The 15,422-nt window shown below is 38.1% G+C and overlaps 2 protein-coding genes across 2 annotated transcripts; both read right to left on the reverse strand.

Annotated features, from left to right (window-relative positions):
* Positions 1–558: 558 nt before the first annotated feature.
* LOC146464754 (homeobox protein EMX1-like) lies at positions 559–3,012 on the reverse strand. The gene is made up of 2 exons (XM_085129324.1): positions 2,066–3,012; positions 559–1,569 (listed from the first exon to the last, which is right to left on the reverse strand). Exons 1-2 carry the CDS (start codon positions 2,328–2,330, stop codon positions 1,259–1,261), a joined length of 576 nt encoding a protein of 191 aa, XP_084985450.1. The 5' UTR covers positions 2,331–3,012; the 3' UTR covers positions 559–1,258.
* Positions 3,013–9,598: 6,586 nt separating this feature from the next.
* LOC146464755 (extracellular calcium-sensing receptor-like) lies at positions 9,599–13,214 on the reverse strand. Its single transcript, XM_085129306.1, has one exon. The coding sequence runs from the start codon at positions 12,772–12,774 to the stop codon at positions 10,129–10,131; it is 2,646 nt and encodes an 881-aa protein (XP_084985432.1). The 5' UTR covers positions 12,775–13,214; the 3' UTR covers positions 9,599–10,128.
* Positions 13,215–15,422: the final 2,208 nt, after the last annotated feature.

Consider the following 15,422-nt stretch of genomic DNA (forward strand, 5'->3'; position numbering starts at 1 on the left):
TTTTGAGTTCATCTGGTCAATTCTTCTCCAGTATACGAAAATAAAATATTTTTCCTTAGAAGTAGTAGTTTCAAACTGAATAATGTCTCTCTTCTCTTTATCTTTTGTTAGTTCGACTTCAGTCGGAAAATGCGAATTTCCCCCGCTTTGGAAAGTGATCTTAAAAACTTAAATTCAGCCGTCGTTAAAAAATATATTCGCTCTTTTTTGACAGGTGGTAGAATACTTATTTTCGTGGTATTTATAACATTTTCTTTCAATATGTGCTTACAAACGGAAGATTTCTTCAAATTTTGCTTAAACCGCCGGGGGAAGAACTTTCCCTTACACTGGCCTACATATGATGAAAATCCAATAAACGTCCATTGCTGTATTGTGGTAGATATAATTTTATATAACCTTTGCAGTAGAAACGAGGGAGGAAAGGGTATCCGTTTTTGTGGTTGGAAACTTTATGATTATCTCGCCTTATTCTGATTATGAGATAGTGCTAAAACAAACTTGCTTATTTTTGTTTCTAGGAGCCCAATGAAACTCATTTTCAAAACAACATTTCATAAGTTTGAAAAAACGTTTATTAATTTGTTTCTTAGCAAAGCATTTATATTTTTACAGCCTTACATCACTTTTCTCGAGCTGAGTTGGCCAGCTAGAAATTATTTACATGGAGCATTTTCAAATGTATATATTTGTACAATACAACCTTATTTCGTTAACACGAGTCTCACATTTCTTTTTCCTCTCATAAATACAGAGTTTTCCACGCGTTCAAAGCTTTCTTAAACCACAGTGTCGAATTTTTCTCATCCATGCAGTTTCCTTATATTGATACAGGTGTTATGTTGTTATGTACAGCATTCTTCTAATCCCTATCCACTAAGTTAGTATACTTATCGATAACACAATACGTCACAGTATGTTTTTAAAACGTTTCGGCCTCTTATCGTAAGAGCAAAATGAAATTATAACAAAAGTTAAGTCAGAAGGAGTAGCATTCTTCATTCTGAAAAAAGATAGCCCTATTTTTGTTATAGATGTCCAGCCGTAAGTCTTGGTTTCAGTGTAGACAGAATTCTGTTGCTTGAAATAAGTAGTGACCCTCTCTTTAAGTCTTTTGTAAAAAGAGTGCCTTATGAACCGATAGGCTCTATATTATGTTATTTGTTTTTTGATCGGCTCAAAGGCGGAGCAAATATTGTTCCAGAACGGACAATCGAGCTCGATAAAATTCGCAAGGTCTTGCAAAAATGCGTTAAATTTATACTAGGTGATCACTTTCTTCCAGTTGACCATTGCTTAGGCCATGGCATTCACCCACACTAATCCCGCCGGAACTTTTTGGAGGTTGCGACGAGGCCTTTTCTTCGGCTTGTTGGCGTTTCCATTTCGTCCTTCTGTTCTGGAACCAAACTTTGATTTGCGTCTCGGAGAGGTTTAGAAATGATGCCAGCTGTTTACGCTCTGTCCCAACGATGTAGTGGTTCTTTTCAAAGGCATTTTCCAAATGAAGAAGCTGCGTTGGAGTAAAGGCTGTCCGGATACGCTTGGGCCTGCGACATGCTACAAAACCTTCGCAAGAACAGAAAAAAGAAAATCATTGATGAGAATGGAAGCCAGGAATATATCCTTAATAGTTTACTCATGGGAGTCATGCATACCGCTCGAGGCACTGTTTTTTACGGAGGAAACCACTCGTGTTTTAGTTCGCGCAGTTAGCTGCGTGCTTTCACCAGCGTAAATTGGTGTTTTGTTTCAGAGAAAGTGATGGAAAATTATCATTATAGAAGTTAAACAAATTACAACCCTGCAGGAAAATGCTCTCTTATGCTCATCATCAGCCGTGTATATCGCTCGTAATTAATCCTAGACGCGAGTCTAGAAACAGTTTTCTCATTTTTCTCGCCTAGAGAAATTGTGAAGTCATCGCTTAAAGATATCTGCGTTAAAGTTTACTTTTTCTCCGAATGATACCGTATTATGCAGGTGGAGAAGCAAAGTATGCGGTGACTTACTTATCTACGGAATTCAGATTAAGTGTCAAGAAGGGAAGTGAATTGAGTCTTACCACTGTGTAGTGTGCCGGCGGTATAGCTGCAGTTCAAGTCGTGCACATATCGATGGCTTGACGCACAAGGGTAGAACGAGAACGATCCAGAATTGTAGGCGGACAGACTGTGTAGAGGATGCGAATCAAACCTCACGGCCATGGGATAATCTGTTTGGGATTTGTAGCTTGCGTAGCTCTGTTGCGCGGAGGAAGGTTGTAGTGCCGAGTTCGGTCTGTACATGGAGTTGATAAACGACGACTGCGAGCCTTCATATGCATGCATCTTTGAGCCAGTTGAGAGCTGGGCTGTGGTCGGTGTGGTTTTCTCGAGTTCTGGTTTAAGAGTGACTGCTTCTTACAAGCAATCCAATTATATAGCTTACAATTTAATTATTATTACAATACATTGTTCCCATTTTCAATTAATGACTTGGAACTAATTAAAAGTATAAGCAGCGAAAAAATACAAGCTGCCGGATGCCTCATTGTAATGAAAACTGTGAAATTTGGAAATTAGGTTCGAGGTAAAGCTTCAACTGAGGAACAATAAACACTCGCCAATTTGCGGCCAAGCAAACAGCTCAGAATGATCAACAACCGAGATGAACGGGTCATTTGCAATTTCATTTTTATTGACGTCTTGGCTCTATTAAGCCAATGATAGCCGGGAACAGATGATGAAAATTTTAAAATAGGAGAAAATGCTTCTTTCAATGAAATTAAATATAAACACGATACGAAAATCTGAATGATATGTTGTTTGGCGCAAATTCTTCCCTAATAAAGTAAAGCACGAGACAGGTTAATCAAGGTAGGCTCAAATTAACTTCCAGTTAAGATGCGTCCGGGATGTTTAGTGAGCAAAAATAATAAAGGTGTCAAATGATTATGAGATTCGAGAATCAGAATTTAAGAATGAATGCTACAAATTGTGATTTGTCAAAGAACTAAATGGGATCAGCGATTTCTTTATCAGTCTTTGTTTCGTTTGCTTTCAAACTCAGAACCCGATTCTATTTTCAATGAAAACCACCATATGGTAAACTCAAAATAGCTTCATTACATTTTAATAATCTCCCGTCGAATCTGTTTGGAAATTCACTAAATAATGAATTTCACTTAAGCACTGAAGTTTAGGGCATTAGCGCAAAAGAAAATACAGCACTGCCGCGCGTCCAAATTGTAACTCTTAGAATGACCAGCTCAAAATGCCATACCGATATGTTAAGAAGACCGCGTTCGGTTAACTTCGTGGTCTTAACCTATTAGCGCTCTACAAAAGACTACCTTTGTTTGTTTGAACAAAGATTGCCCATGGTTTATAAAGAAAGGCATTCGGTCTTCACAGTTCATTTATTTAAGCTAAGTAAATTTCAATTAGGAAATATCCGGTAGCTTTTTGATACTTTCTCTACACAAAGTGAAAGTGTTAGCGAAATTTCCTTTACCGTTGTTGACCGATTTTTCAGCGTTTTTTGATGTACATTTATTGGCGGAGAAGAATGTTCTTAACAAAATTATTTCGTCAAGAAAACACCACTCTCACTTGAAATAAAACAAAGAGATATATTTTGGTGTAGCTTCCTAAAACATCGGAACTTCGTGGATGCTTTGCTTTATCCAGGTGAAAACTGAAATTCATTCACTATTTAATGCTTCAGTTTTAGCTCTTAAAGTGAATAAAATAATCTTGAATAAAATCGTCAAATTTCTTCGCACTTTTCGCCTTTTACGCTGTTCAAAATTTAATGAGATTTAAAAACATCTTCTAAGCTCTTAAAAGCAAATCTGAGATGATACTTTAGCGGCGAGCTGTTTATTTATATTTTATTTTACTCACTTGAACAGCGAGAAAAACTCTACTTAAAACCGTGGGATAATCAATTCTTTGCCTAAAAGTTGTGGTAATTTCGACGAAATAAACAGGCTTATTACAAGACTAGTCTATGCTGATCTACATACGTGCACCATACGGACTATTTTTGTCTCGCTCCAAATGGAATACGAATTAGGCTATAAGAGAGGCTTTACGGTGAAATAATCATACTAAAGTTCGAGTAAATTAAGGGAGATGACCTACTGCTGCGAATGAAAAGAAGGGATTGAAATTTTCATAATGGACGCAAAGCAAAACAGAACTGGGGGGTAAATGTGAACACACCCGAGTGAAAAAATGCTACTTTAAAAGTATTATTTTAAAATTAATTTCTGTGTGGAAGAAAACAGAACTGAAAGAGCTTAGACAGTTGACATAGTAGTTACAATTTTTTTTTCTCGATCGATTTAACACAGTGTCGATTGAAGTTCTGCTTTTCCGGATCAACCAATCTTTAAATTGCAAATCGATAATTCTGAATTTGTAAACTTCATCGTTTTTGTTCATACAGGTGAACCAGAATTACTGCTAATCAATCTAATCGTTACGTCATAACTTTAGCCCTTTTTCTTCTCTTTGTCGAACATTCAGCGACATTATCTTTGCTTCTTTTAGCATTAAAAGGTTCAGCGATTTTGAATAAAAGATTTATGATATATTGTAATTGAGTTAAGTACGCGCTTCCGTGCGTAAAGGTTTTGCAGCTCCATGGGAAAGCCACATCTGTCCACCGCTGTTTGGCAAACACACCCCCGTACATTTTTCATAAGCTTGTTTATACAAGATGCAAACATCAACCACACAGAGCCATTTGCCTTCACCATCATCGGCAAACGATCTTTTAAGTTTCTTAACCTGAATAAAAGAAGAATTAAGTTTTGACGAGTCAATTTCGCTGTCGAAAAACCGACCGACAGTTCTGCCACGACATCGTAGCTAGCTTTATTGCTAAGCTTAAAGATTCAAGAGTTCAATGGACTTGGTGTGTATAAAGCTAATGAAAGCTATCTGTAGCCAACTAAAGTTTCAGGAAGTAGTGAAACTTGCCATTGAATTTTGAAGTTCCACAGCTGTGGGAAAAATGAACAGAGACAATAGCTAGATAGGAGCGAGATTAGCGCTTCAGCAAAAAAGTCGGATTAGTGCTCTATCCATCACTTAATGTAACTTAACTTAGCCCATAAATTTGTGAAAAAAGTTGGTTTCCAACCTTTACCCTTTAATGGTCAATCTCTAAACTCTCCTTACAGCCAATGCTTTAGAGGAAGCAGGTGGTGATAAGAATAATTTCATTATAAGAAAACACATTTGTTCCTCGATGAACCGCTGAATTCTCATAACTATACTCAATTAAAAATGCATTAGTTAGTAATGAGAATTAAATTCTAGTTTCAGAACGAACAAGTTAAAACCTTTTTCTGTGCGAAATCAAGGCCATGTTTTTTCTGAGGCAAGAATTTGTTTGAAAAGATCGACGGCGCGTAGGTTTTGAGGCAATAGAGGTGAATATTTTTATAGAAACTGTGCGGTATAAATTTAAATTTATTATTATTTATTAAACGCATTAATTAGCAATTATTGTTCTTGATAATATGAGAAATACCATTCCATGATTGGCTGTTACAAGGCTACGTATCATTGGGTATTTCACCAAGTCATTATTTATCTTGTTTTCATCCCGTGGTCACGAAAAAGAAAATCTGAAAGTTAAAAACATCCTGCAGTTCCGACAAATGAATTGTTGTTCTTATCAACAGTGTTCTTTTGCCTTGCGCACCGTTAGAGAGATCCCTGGACGAGTCTAATATGCGGCCATCTTGTTTTTTTTTCCCATCGTTTTAGTACGCATTCGAAATAAAAGCAACCATGTCATGAGGTTTCTCACAAAAAAGAAACACCCGAAAATAGGAAATATGATGAACGATTTCTAAACAAGGTAGCAAATATCATTTTCATTCAATAACAGCAAACTGAAACCGATCAAAGAAAATGCTCACATTTCAGGAACCAAGAAGTTTACCACGAGTTTCATGTTTCCTCGGGACTAATCATTACATGTAGTTAAGGTCAAGGGAAGACTTTAGAAATCACACAAAGGTCTAATCACGTGACTCAACGCAAGTGACTCTTGGCTTTCTGGAAACTTGCAAATTTGCAAACAAAGAGTCAACTTGTTCTTAATTAATTGGAGCGAAAAAGCAACCTTATTTACTTATGGATTGATGCTTTCTGATTTCAGGAGCAGTGCTGACATTAAACACTCTGTTCTATAATTCCTTGATTCGCCATTCAATCGTTCTGCTCATGAATAAACATTCGACGAATGTCAGTTTAAGCGAAATGTAGTCGTACTTGTACATCTCAGTTGACTATCATATTTCGGCAATTGTCAAAGATGCCCAAAATAAAGAGATACCTAGTGATCGACTATCTCATTTATTCTTGTTCCAGAATATCATGTGTACACAAAGTATGTCAAAGGCGCACTAAACGAAACTAAAGAATACCTTAAACCTTTCAGACTTTTTAAAACCTCTATGTTAAAATCCAAGCCTTTGCGCGTGACAGGTAGAGTCGTGTTCAAAATTCCAAAGCCAGACGAAGGATGGTTAAGATTTCGGGGAATTGGAGGCTCGACTCTCACTTTCCCTAAATCTTAATCATTCTTTGGCTGCATCTTTATGGTTAACATCAAACTTCTGGCGTTAGATGTACTTCTCCGTCTAATATATTTACATGAGTGTATGATATTGTCATGGTATAACTTAGCTGTAGATCTAGACTTTCTTATATACAATTAGTTATTTCAGTACAATTGCACTTTCCATGTTTAAAAAATAAACTAAGAATGCTGAAATGTTATCCATTAAAAAGCGGTTAAATCGATGTATTATTAAAAGTTTTAATAGTCATAACTTATGGGTGGTAATCTTTTTTTGTCCATAATATTCGCTTTAGGTTTGAAAAACTGTTTACAATGCAAGGCAAAAAAATTATTAAATACTTTGAAAAGAAAAACTAAACGTGACGTTCAACTTAATGAAGACATCTTCAGAGTTAAAGAATATCTTTAATTTTTTATTTTGTACAAACAGTGCGAGCTGCCTCGTTTTATGAAAATTTTATAACAAATAAAATAATTTGCCGTGAATGAGATATCTTGAGCACTTTTTGAAACCGATAATTTTGCGTCAATCTTAATATGCTCTTTGCGAAAGTTTTCCAACAGAGTGTAAATTTTTAATTCAAATTCATCATTTATACTTACGACTTTAAGGCCCTGTTTAAACAAATGAATTTGCGTTTTCAATCGCAATTTTTTTTGCGTGTTCATGTTCTGTCCAGGCTACACGAACATGGATAGGAAACGGAAGCTTTTGAGAACAGTCTTTAGGGTAAAATCTTTTAAAAACACCCGTTGAAAACGAACACTTTGGAAAACGCGTGACGGAGGTGCTCAAAATGTCCTTCTTTCTTTTTTGTTTTTTAGGCAATGATAAATTATACCTTCATGTTACCCATAAAGTAGCTAGTATATAAGGTTTATTTCTACACCGGCAAAGAATTTTATACCCGATAGCTGTAAACACAACCGTAGACTGGCCGTTTTCTCAAAAATGGTGCTATCACCCGAAGCTAAGCAACAATCATTCAGCATTCTCTGCCTGCAAAGATCGCAGAGATCCATGGGAGGTGCGCTTATCAAAAGTCTCTAAACGTTCAGAGTCATTCTCAAAACTGGTAAACGGGAAAAACAGACAGAATTATATTTCAGAAACAGACTGAGACGGCTGCCTTGGTTTGCCTTTAGTTCGCTATATGGACCTGGATTGAAGTACTGGACTTGTTTTTACTTCAATAACAGCAATTACCGCAGGCAGAGATAATTGCTCGTTGTAATAGACAAAAATAGTATAAGATGAATAGAAATGCTTTGCTGAGAAAATTAATGACCCATTTCTCTCACACGTTTCTCTATAGATGTGCTTTTAAATTGAATCTTTTTTCCTTTAACGTGGACACGCTGTTTTTCCCTCGTTTCAATTATGTTCCAGCGAATTAAACAGCTTGGGTTTCATGACCAAGCCTATCGCTCTGTGGTAATTCAGAGAGATCTTGTGTTTGTTGGGTACCAGAAACACGTGAAAACACCAGGGCTTTTAATGCAATATTGTCAATTCACAGCGTAATTTTTGAATGAGATTCTTTGTTCGAAAACTCGGCATTGTTTTGAACAGCGTGAAGACATTTTCGCTCAATTGACGCTAAGTAATCTATCCTCGGCTTCTGAAGCGACAAACTCTTGTTTTGTGTGTGAAATGTAACTGATCTATAACCATTGGTCATTGAACACTATTTGTAGTTTTATTTGCATGTTTGACACCTGGAAAATATATCAAAGGTTTGAAACTGTAAATGGTTTGATAATCATTGCACTAATCCCTCTCAGTTAGCGGCAAAATCTACGTGTATCTTTTTGTGTGTACATGGCAAAATTATAGCGTTTGTCTTAAAAAGGTGGTGAATACATTGTCCTAATATTAAATTAACATTTGGCTTTTTGAACGGCTGATTGTTCTATTCTTGCAGAAAATCAAACAGGCTCCCACGGGAAATTCATTGCCATTTTCACTCTCTACACGAGCAGATAAAAAGAGAGAAAAAAGGAAAGAAAAAATGGTATATGTGGAACGGAACAAAACAGATGAAAGGCCCTGTAGTACATTAATCATGCAGTTTAGACGTTAAGTTAGACATGTTAGAATGAAAATCCAATAATTAAAACTCGTTTCTTTATCAGTTTTTATTCCTAGAAATATATAAATATCAGAATTCGAAGTTAGCCGGAGAAAATCAAGAGAAGTACAAAGTAAACAACTTCATCATTTTGACAAAATTCGAGGTTTTTCAGAGTCCTGCCCTTGCACGCGATGGAAATAGGGACAGAGCGGGAATAGTCTGGATTATGAGCCGGAGTGGAACTTGAGATCTTTTTGTCTCCACTGCGTTAACCGGCGTCCAGGAATAAACCTCAGTCTAAGTATTAACTTGTAAGCGTCTAGATGGAATTCTAAAGTGTAACCATTTAAATGAAAGTTTTAGAGCAAAAATTATGCTGCATAATTGGGACATCCTCATTCCTAGTGCCTACGCGTTTTTTTTAAACCGCGAGGGCTCTGGAAATAGAGATGTACAAGAAACTGATGAAAATTAAATTGCGCTTTCATGTTTACGTTTGTGTTAGTTTTCAATATTTTGGATTTAGTTTTCGTTTTTAACGTATGTACCCTGGCCCAGCACTCAGGGTCTTGATACTTAGTTTAAAATCTCGGAGTTACTGTCTAAAGGCTAACTAGTCATGCAGCCAATTGTCAGATGGAATTCTTAGGGAATGATAGAAGAGTATAGATATTAGAGAGGGGTTGGTCTCAGCATAAGGGGTTGGGTCAGTAGATTTTTATCCCTTAAGAAGGACGGATCATAACATTCAATACACATGTCAGTTAGTGGGCTTTCCCAGTCAGTGAAAAAAAAAAAAATAAAAAAAAAAATAAAAAAGTTAAAAAACCCGAAACTATTTGTACAACGTTATCGAATTTATAAACCTGTATCTCTGATGAAATGCAGCTGCATTATATGATATCCTTAACCCCTTAATTATAGAAATACGCAAGTTCTTTTTAAATTCTCTCGTTTGTTTTGATCAACATAAAAATACATTTTTTAAAGACATAAAAGACTATTGCTGTTATGCAGGCAACTTGAGCAGTTTCGAAAACATTGAAAAACCGCGAAAAAATTGAGGCTTGAAAGGGATTTGAACCCGTAACTTCTGCCAAGTGAACTATCAAGCCGGCTGGGAACTGGAGTTGTGGTCATATTGTGAGATTTTGGCTTGATATTTTTCATTTCATTCATTTATTTTTAACGGGTGATCTCACACATCACTGAATTAATGGGAGGGTTATTATTGAGTGACATCGGTTCACCGTCACCTGGGTGAACACTTTAAGACAACGTGACAAAAGGACATAGTACAAGGGTAGCTACCCCAGTTGCACTCTTGGACCGTCCTTAGTATCCAGCGTTTGTGCTCACAGTCTGTATCTCCTGTTTCATTTGATTCAGTAAGGTGGTCTTATCTAAAGACTTGTTGTGTTTATCAGACAATTTCCTTCGTAGTTTTGAGCATTAAGCGTGACAGTCAAGACGGCATGTTCTCAATTCCATCAATGGGTCGAACCCTCATCGTATGGACTTTCGAGATCATTTTGACATTTGTTGTATATTGTCCAATTTCAGCTTTCATGAACTCATTTGTGTTTTGCTCTGGGTGAAACAAGATCACAAAGAGTTTAGGTGCAAATACGCACAGAAGAAGTCCATATGCAGTGACCAGGGCAGTGATGCAGGCCACTATGGTTGTGTAAAATCCCTCCAGGGACGAATCCATTGGAAAATAGATTGCCCACGAGATCAGAAGCACGTACATGGCCAGACCAATGTATCTTGTCTCGTTGAAATTTTCGGGGAGTCGTCTGGCTTTGAAGGCATAGATAGCGCACAAAAGGGAAAGGAATATGAAATACGTGAACATGACCGCTCTAAGCACCTTCCCCAGGGTTGTCCTGAACGGCAAACAGGTATTAAATACGTGTGTTTGTGGACGTATCTCCTGGTGCTGGTATGGAGAATCTAAAGAAAGCCATAGCACTGTGAGAATGACTTCAACGATGTTGAGTGCGAGGACCACGAGAAATTGTCGTTTGCGGTTCACGATGTAGCGCTTGAACCAGTTAGGGATGATGTCAGTTTGAAATGCGCGGACCAGGCGGTTTGTTTTGAGGAAGAGGATGGATACGCAAGCTGTGTTGATGAAGTACCTACAGGGGTACACGATGCAGCAAAGAGTTGTCGTGGGTGGAGCAAGATGGAGAATCGTGAGCAAGAAACATGAAGCAATTGCGAAAAGCAAGAGAAAGCTTAGTTCGCGATTGGAAGCCCTCACCAATGGAGTGTACTGGTTCTTCACGAACACAGCGAAGGTCAGGCAAGTTCCAAACAAACCAATTGCCGTTAGAATCGAACACACTATAGCAGTGGTGTCTTTCCATTGAATGTTGATAACTGGCAAAGGTAGACATGTTGTGCCATCTTCATTGGACATATGTTGTTCTGGACACTCTGTGCAGTTGGGAGAACTGTACTGTGTGCTTACACTGCCTACAGAACATCTGATGCACTCCCAACAACACGACACTGTGGCGGTCTGCTTAGTTCCTGGGGGACAACTTTGGCTGCATGAAGACGTCGGAGGCTCACTCTTTCCGTCGCTCCACTTGACCAATTTACTTTTGATTGTAATTTTGGGATGTGTTCCTCCTCTCCAGGTACCCACCTTTACGTTTTCGTAATTCTCTCCCTGTTTCTGAAAGTTTACGATATCGTACGATGAAGAAAGAGGATCCCCGTTTTTGGTGAACTGTACTTGCCCCGTAATTCCGCGAAAGCTTATTTTTCTGATGTAAGACAATATATCCTTCGGTTTGATGTTGGAATTTGATTTTGGACATTTTCTACTCTGTGACAAGCCTCGAGGCTCTGTACATTTGAACAGAGAGTCGAGCGCGTGCGCAAGGGCATAAACAGCGTCCGTGAGATAGGGAATAAACGCGTTGTGTAGTTTGGCGAAGGCTCGCTCGTCCACTTTAGCCTGACAATCGAGTGCATCTTTTGAGCAGTTAAGGTGGTTTGTCCAAAACTCGTCCCACCATGGATTGGCACTTGTCCGAGTGTCTTCTACTGTGAGTTCTTTGAGGTGCTTCTCCAATGGCTGGTCTGCAAATAAGTGGGGTCTTATTCCTAATGCTCCCTTGAGGATCGCAGAGTTCTCTTCTAACACGTCAGGATTCATAACTGCAATTGCTTCGCTGATAAGAAATGTTCGTCCCTCCAAACCTTGAGCAGTCGCTTCTTGTAGGAATCGTTTCGCTGGTTCGTAGTTACTCCAAAGGACGACCACTTTGATGTTTTTAGCCTCTCTTAGCTTCCTCACGATTGTTTTTATTTTTCCTTTGTATCCAGACCGTGTGAAGTATTCCGAAAACGCGATGCAGAACGTCTTCCGATCATACGCTTCTCGTTCCAATGCACGCAAACCGTACCGTCCGTATGAATGATCAACGGCCACCGCCGCAATGTACGTCCATCGATAGTGCTCTATAATGTCCACCATGGCTTTAGCTTGCTCACCGTCGGGTGGTATGGTGCGAAAGAATGCGTTGAAGTAAGGTGAGCTCAGTTCCTCGCTGGTAGCGAAAGGACTTATAGTAGGAATGCCATCCACTTGAAGTAAACTTGAGACTAGTGTGCTACTGCTTGAATCTTCCGTGCCAATAACCGCAAAGATGGGTGCCGTCAGATTCTGTACACGTATTGTAAGTTCTGATTTTAATCCAGTCCCATATTTCTGCTCTTCGAACAGTTCATTAAGATAATTACTCTTGACAAAGTCGTTCGCCATTTTCATGGCCAGTACAGGTGAATCGCAGTTATCTCGAATGTCAAACCCCAGCGTCACATTTGGAAGCAAGTTAGGGTCATTGTTTATTCTCTCGATTGCAAAAGTGATGGCCTCGATGTATCCGAGGCCAAAAGCATAAAACTCACCGCAGTTTTCCTTTACAGTTTTCACGTGAAGTGGGAGGATAACTCCAAGAGTGACGTTTCCTTTCTGGTAGAATCGTTTGGTGTGACAAGAAACCGGTGAAAAACAAAGCAATGGCAACAGCAACAGTACCTGAAGTGACATTTTCTTACGAATGTCGAAAGCGGGGATGCCCAGATACATTTATACATTAACTGGTCGTGTCAAACCTGTAAAGGAAAACAAACGAGGTTAAATAGCCACATGATATGACCTTATTTAAAATATTTACCTTGACATTTTACGAGGTTCTTTCTCGTAGCTAATTATTGAGAAAGCTTTATCTTTTATTGTCAGAAGTTTCATAAACGTCAAGAATAAATCAGTTATAAAAAAGGCATCGGTTTTTACATTAAGACGTTTTATAGACGTACCTTCTGTATTTCGCTCCACTAACACACCGTACGTTCTCCTCTTTGATACACTTTATCAACGGACCTTTGCGAAGGAATAAATGGTGTTCTTTCAACGTTCTTATAGAGCAAGAAAACTTAATTTCAGGAAAATGATATCCACCGGTTTAAAAACACACATTCGTTGCTGTGGTCCAATTTGCCCTTGAGCAGGTGTACTAACAAAAACACGAAAAACTGTCCGTACCAATTAGAGCCGTGAGAATTCAATCGGAGTTTTGAAAGCATCTAGCTTCCTTCCATGATGGTTGACTCAGTGTTACATGCAGTGAAGACACCAAGCAGCTACAGCAGCAAATGGAAATTTAATTTTAACCCATATGTGACGCCTCACCAGATAATTATCGTCTTCCAATTTTACATTTACCGTCCGATGACACTTTCGAAAAAATATTACATTTTTAATTTTAGAAGAAGTGGGTAGAAATAAAACCTTTTTAGCGGAGTAGGTGTCATCATTAAGCCAAAGTGAATAACCGTCGCCATATCTCTAGAATATCATTTCCCGTAGTGGACAAAATATAGAGATTGGTTCCGTCCGTTGGGTGTTAAAACCAAATCCAAACCACCTCTTGTTGAACTCAAAGTTCGCTTTTGATATGTAAATGACGCACTTTGTCGGTCATCCATCAACATTAAAATTGTTTATTTAGTCTCAATTTTTGAAGATTTAAAGAGTACAGTAAAAGACCTTTTCGTTCCATTCGTCTCTAAATCTATCCATACACAACATTTTTTAGACGCACTTGGCTAACCAGCCTCTATCTCTAAAACAAATCTCTTTCACTTAAATTTATACTGTCGTACAGTAATTTATTATTGGCAATCATGAACCTCCCATTACATGTTTCTTGAAAATAAACCTATTTTCATTGGATTCTGTGAATGCACTGTAATTTCTACCGGCTCTCTCGAACCGCACACGATTTGGAGAACCAAGCAACACCCACCAAAAGCTCCAAGAAAGGCCCCACCTGGTTACTTTTTAACTGAACAGAACCGTGTTTCGTTTGGATACTACTTAAACTGTTTACGTTAATTTACTACCAGCTATCTCGAATTCCCGCGACCTAGGACAACTTTCCGCCTCTGTTTAATGTTTAAGACAGCAGGTTTCTGACCGAATCTATAAGCAGGAAAAAAAACTGAAAGAAACATTGAATGTAGCAGTGGGCACGGAGATCTTTTAACGTCAGTTTCATGCTGTTTTCGCTTCGAGTTTTCTTGGATCACGAAATTCGTATTAAGCTTTTTTTGGATTTGTTAAGGCAATCCAAGGAGATGAATTAATTGATTTTTCGGTTTTAGTTTAAATTTTAAGCTCTTTTATTGGTTTTGATCCATATTTCACTAATTTTGAACTGAGAAGCTACTGAACTTGAAAATTTTGTTTCAAGGCCTACCAGTTATTCAACCACATCTAGCTGTTTGCTTTCCAGCTGGAAATATCCGCTTTTATAAGCTATAAAACATAATGAATCACGATAGCATTATTTTGGGATCCTTGGTCAGAACTTTGACGACCTTCGAAAAGTTGAAAAGCTAAGAATCAATTAGTGAAATCAAGCAAGGTAACTGACACATTGTATGTGAGTACGAGAAAAAAAAAACCTCATACACGGAACTGCGGATGAAGTATCCTGTGTACTGATACTGATCGAATGACTCTGCACTGCACTGAAATAAGCAACGTGGAAAGGAGTTGTATAAAACAACGTGAAAAAGGACTTGTATGAAGAAACTTGAAATATTAATATTTAAACAGTCTTGAATCCGTAGATCTATACGCCGGGGAATAACTGAGACTGTCTCATCCTGTTGACACAGCTGCTCGTCCGTTTTATCACCACATTTGATCAGAAGTATTCCAGGGCTTTTGTAGCGTTCTGTCAAATTTGCATTAGGATAGTTGGATCCAACAGCTCAAGGCAAAGAATCTTCTGTTTCGTTGTTTTGATCTGGCCGGTCAGAACACAGTCCAGGGACACTTTCCACTGATTTAGCCATCATTTTTGGTTCAAACGGAAGTTTCTCGGAACAAACGGACGACCGTTCAAGGATACTCCACTTTTTTCCTTTCAACCGGTCAGAGCTGAAATTACCGTTCCATTTGATAACAATTTTCAATTCCACTTTGTTGTGTTCTTCCACAATCTTTGCGCCATCACGTATTAAGTTGTTTAATCTACCATTGAAAAATTGGAACAAATGGAGGAAAGCCAGTTTCCATTCGACAGCGAAAGTTTTCGGAATTTTCAACCGAAAATGTTGGCTAAACGGAAAGCCCCTTTGCTAACATATTATGATGTAAATATTTTTTTTAGAGCAATGCACCAGTATACCAAGGTCATGGATTGAAATCCTTTTCATGCCTTAATT

Source organism: Pavona decussata, unplaced genomic scaffold (assembly GCF_977016875.1).
Source record: "Pavona decussata unplaced genomic scaffold, jaPavDecu1.1 SCAFFOLD_161, whole genome shotgun sequence".
NCBI lineage: Eukaryota > Metazoa > Cnidaria > Anthozoa > Scleractinia > Agariciidae > Pavona > Pavona decussata.

What these genes read in the sequence shown, in the direction of transcription:
- LOC146464754 (XM_085129324.1), bottom strand. Translation starts at nt 2,330, where the DNA reads ATGCATGCATATGAAGGCTCGCAGTCGTCGTTTATCAACTCCATGTAC. An exon ending in CGCCGGCACACTACACAGTG is followed by an intron (nt 1,570 to 2,065) that starts GTAAGACTCAAT and finishes GTTCTTGCGAAG; the next exon opens with GTTTTGTAGCATGTCGCAGG.
- LOC146464755 (XM_085129306.1), bottom strand. Translation starts at nt 12,774, where the DNA reads ATGTATCTGGGCATCCCCGCTTTCGACATTCGTAAGAAAATGTCACTT.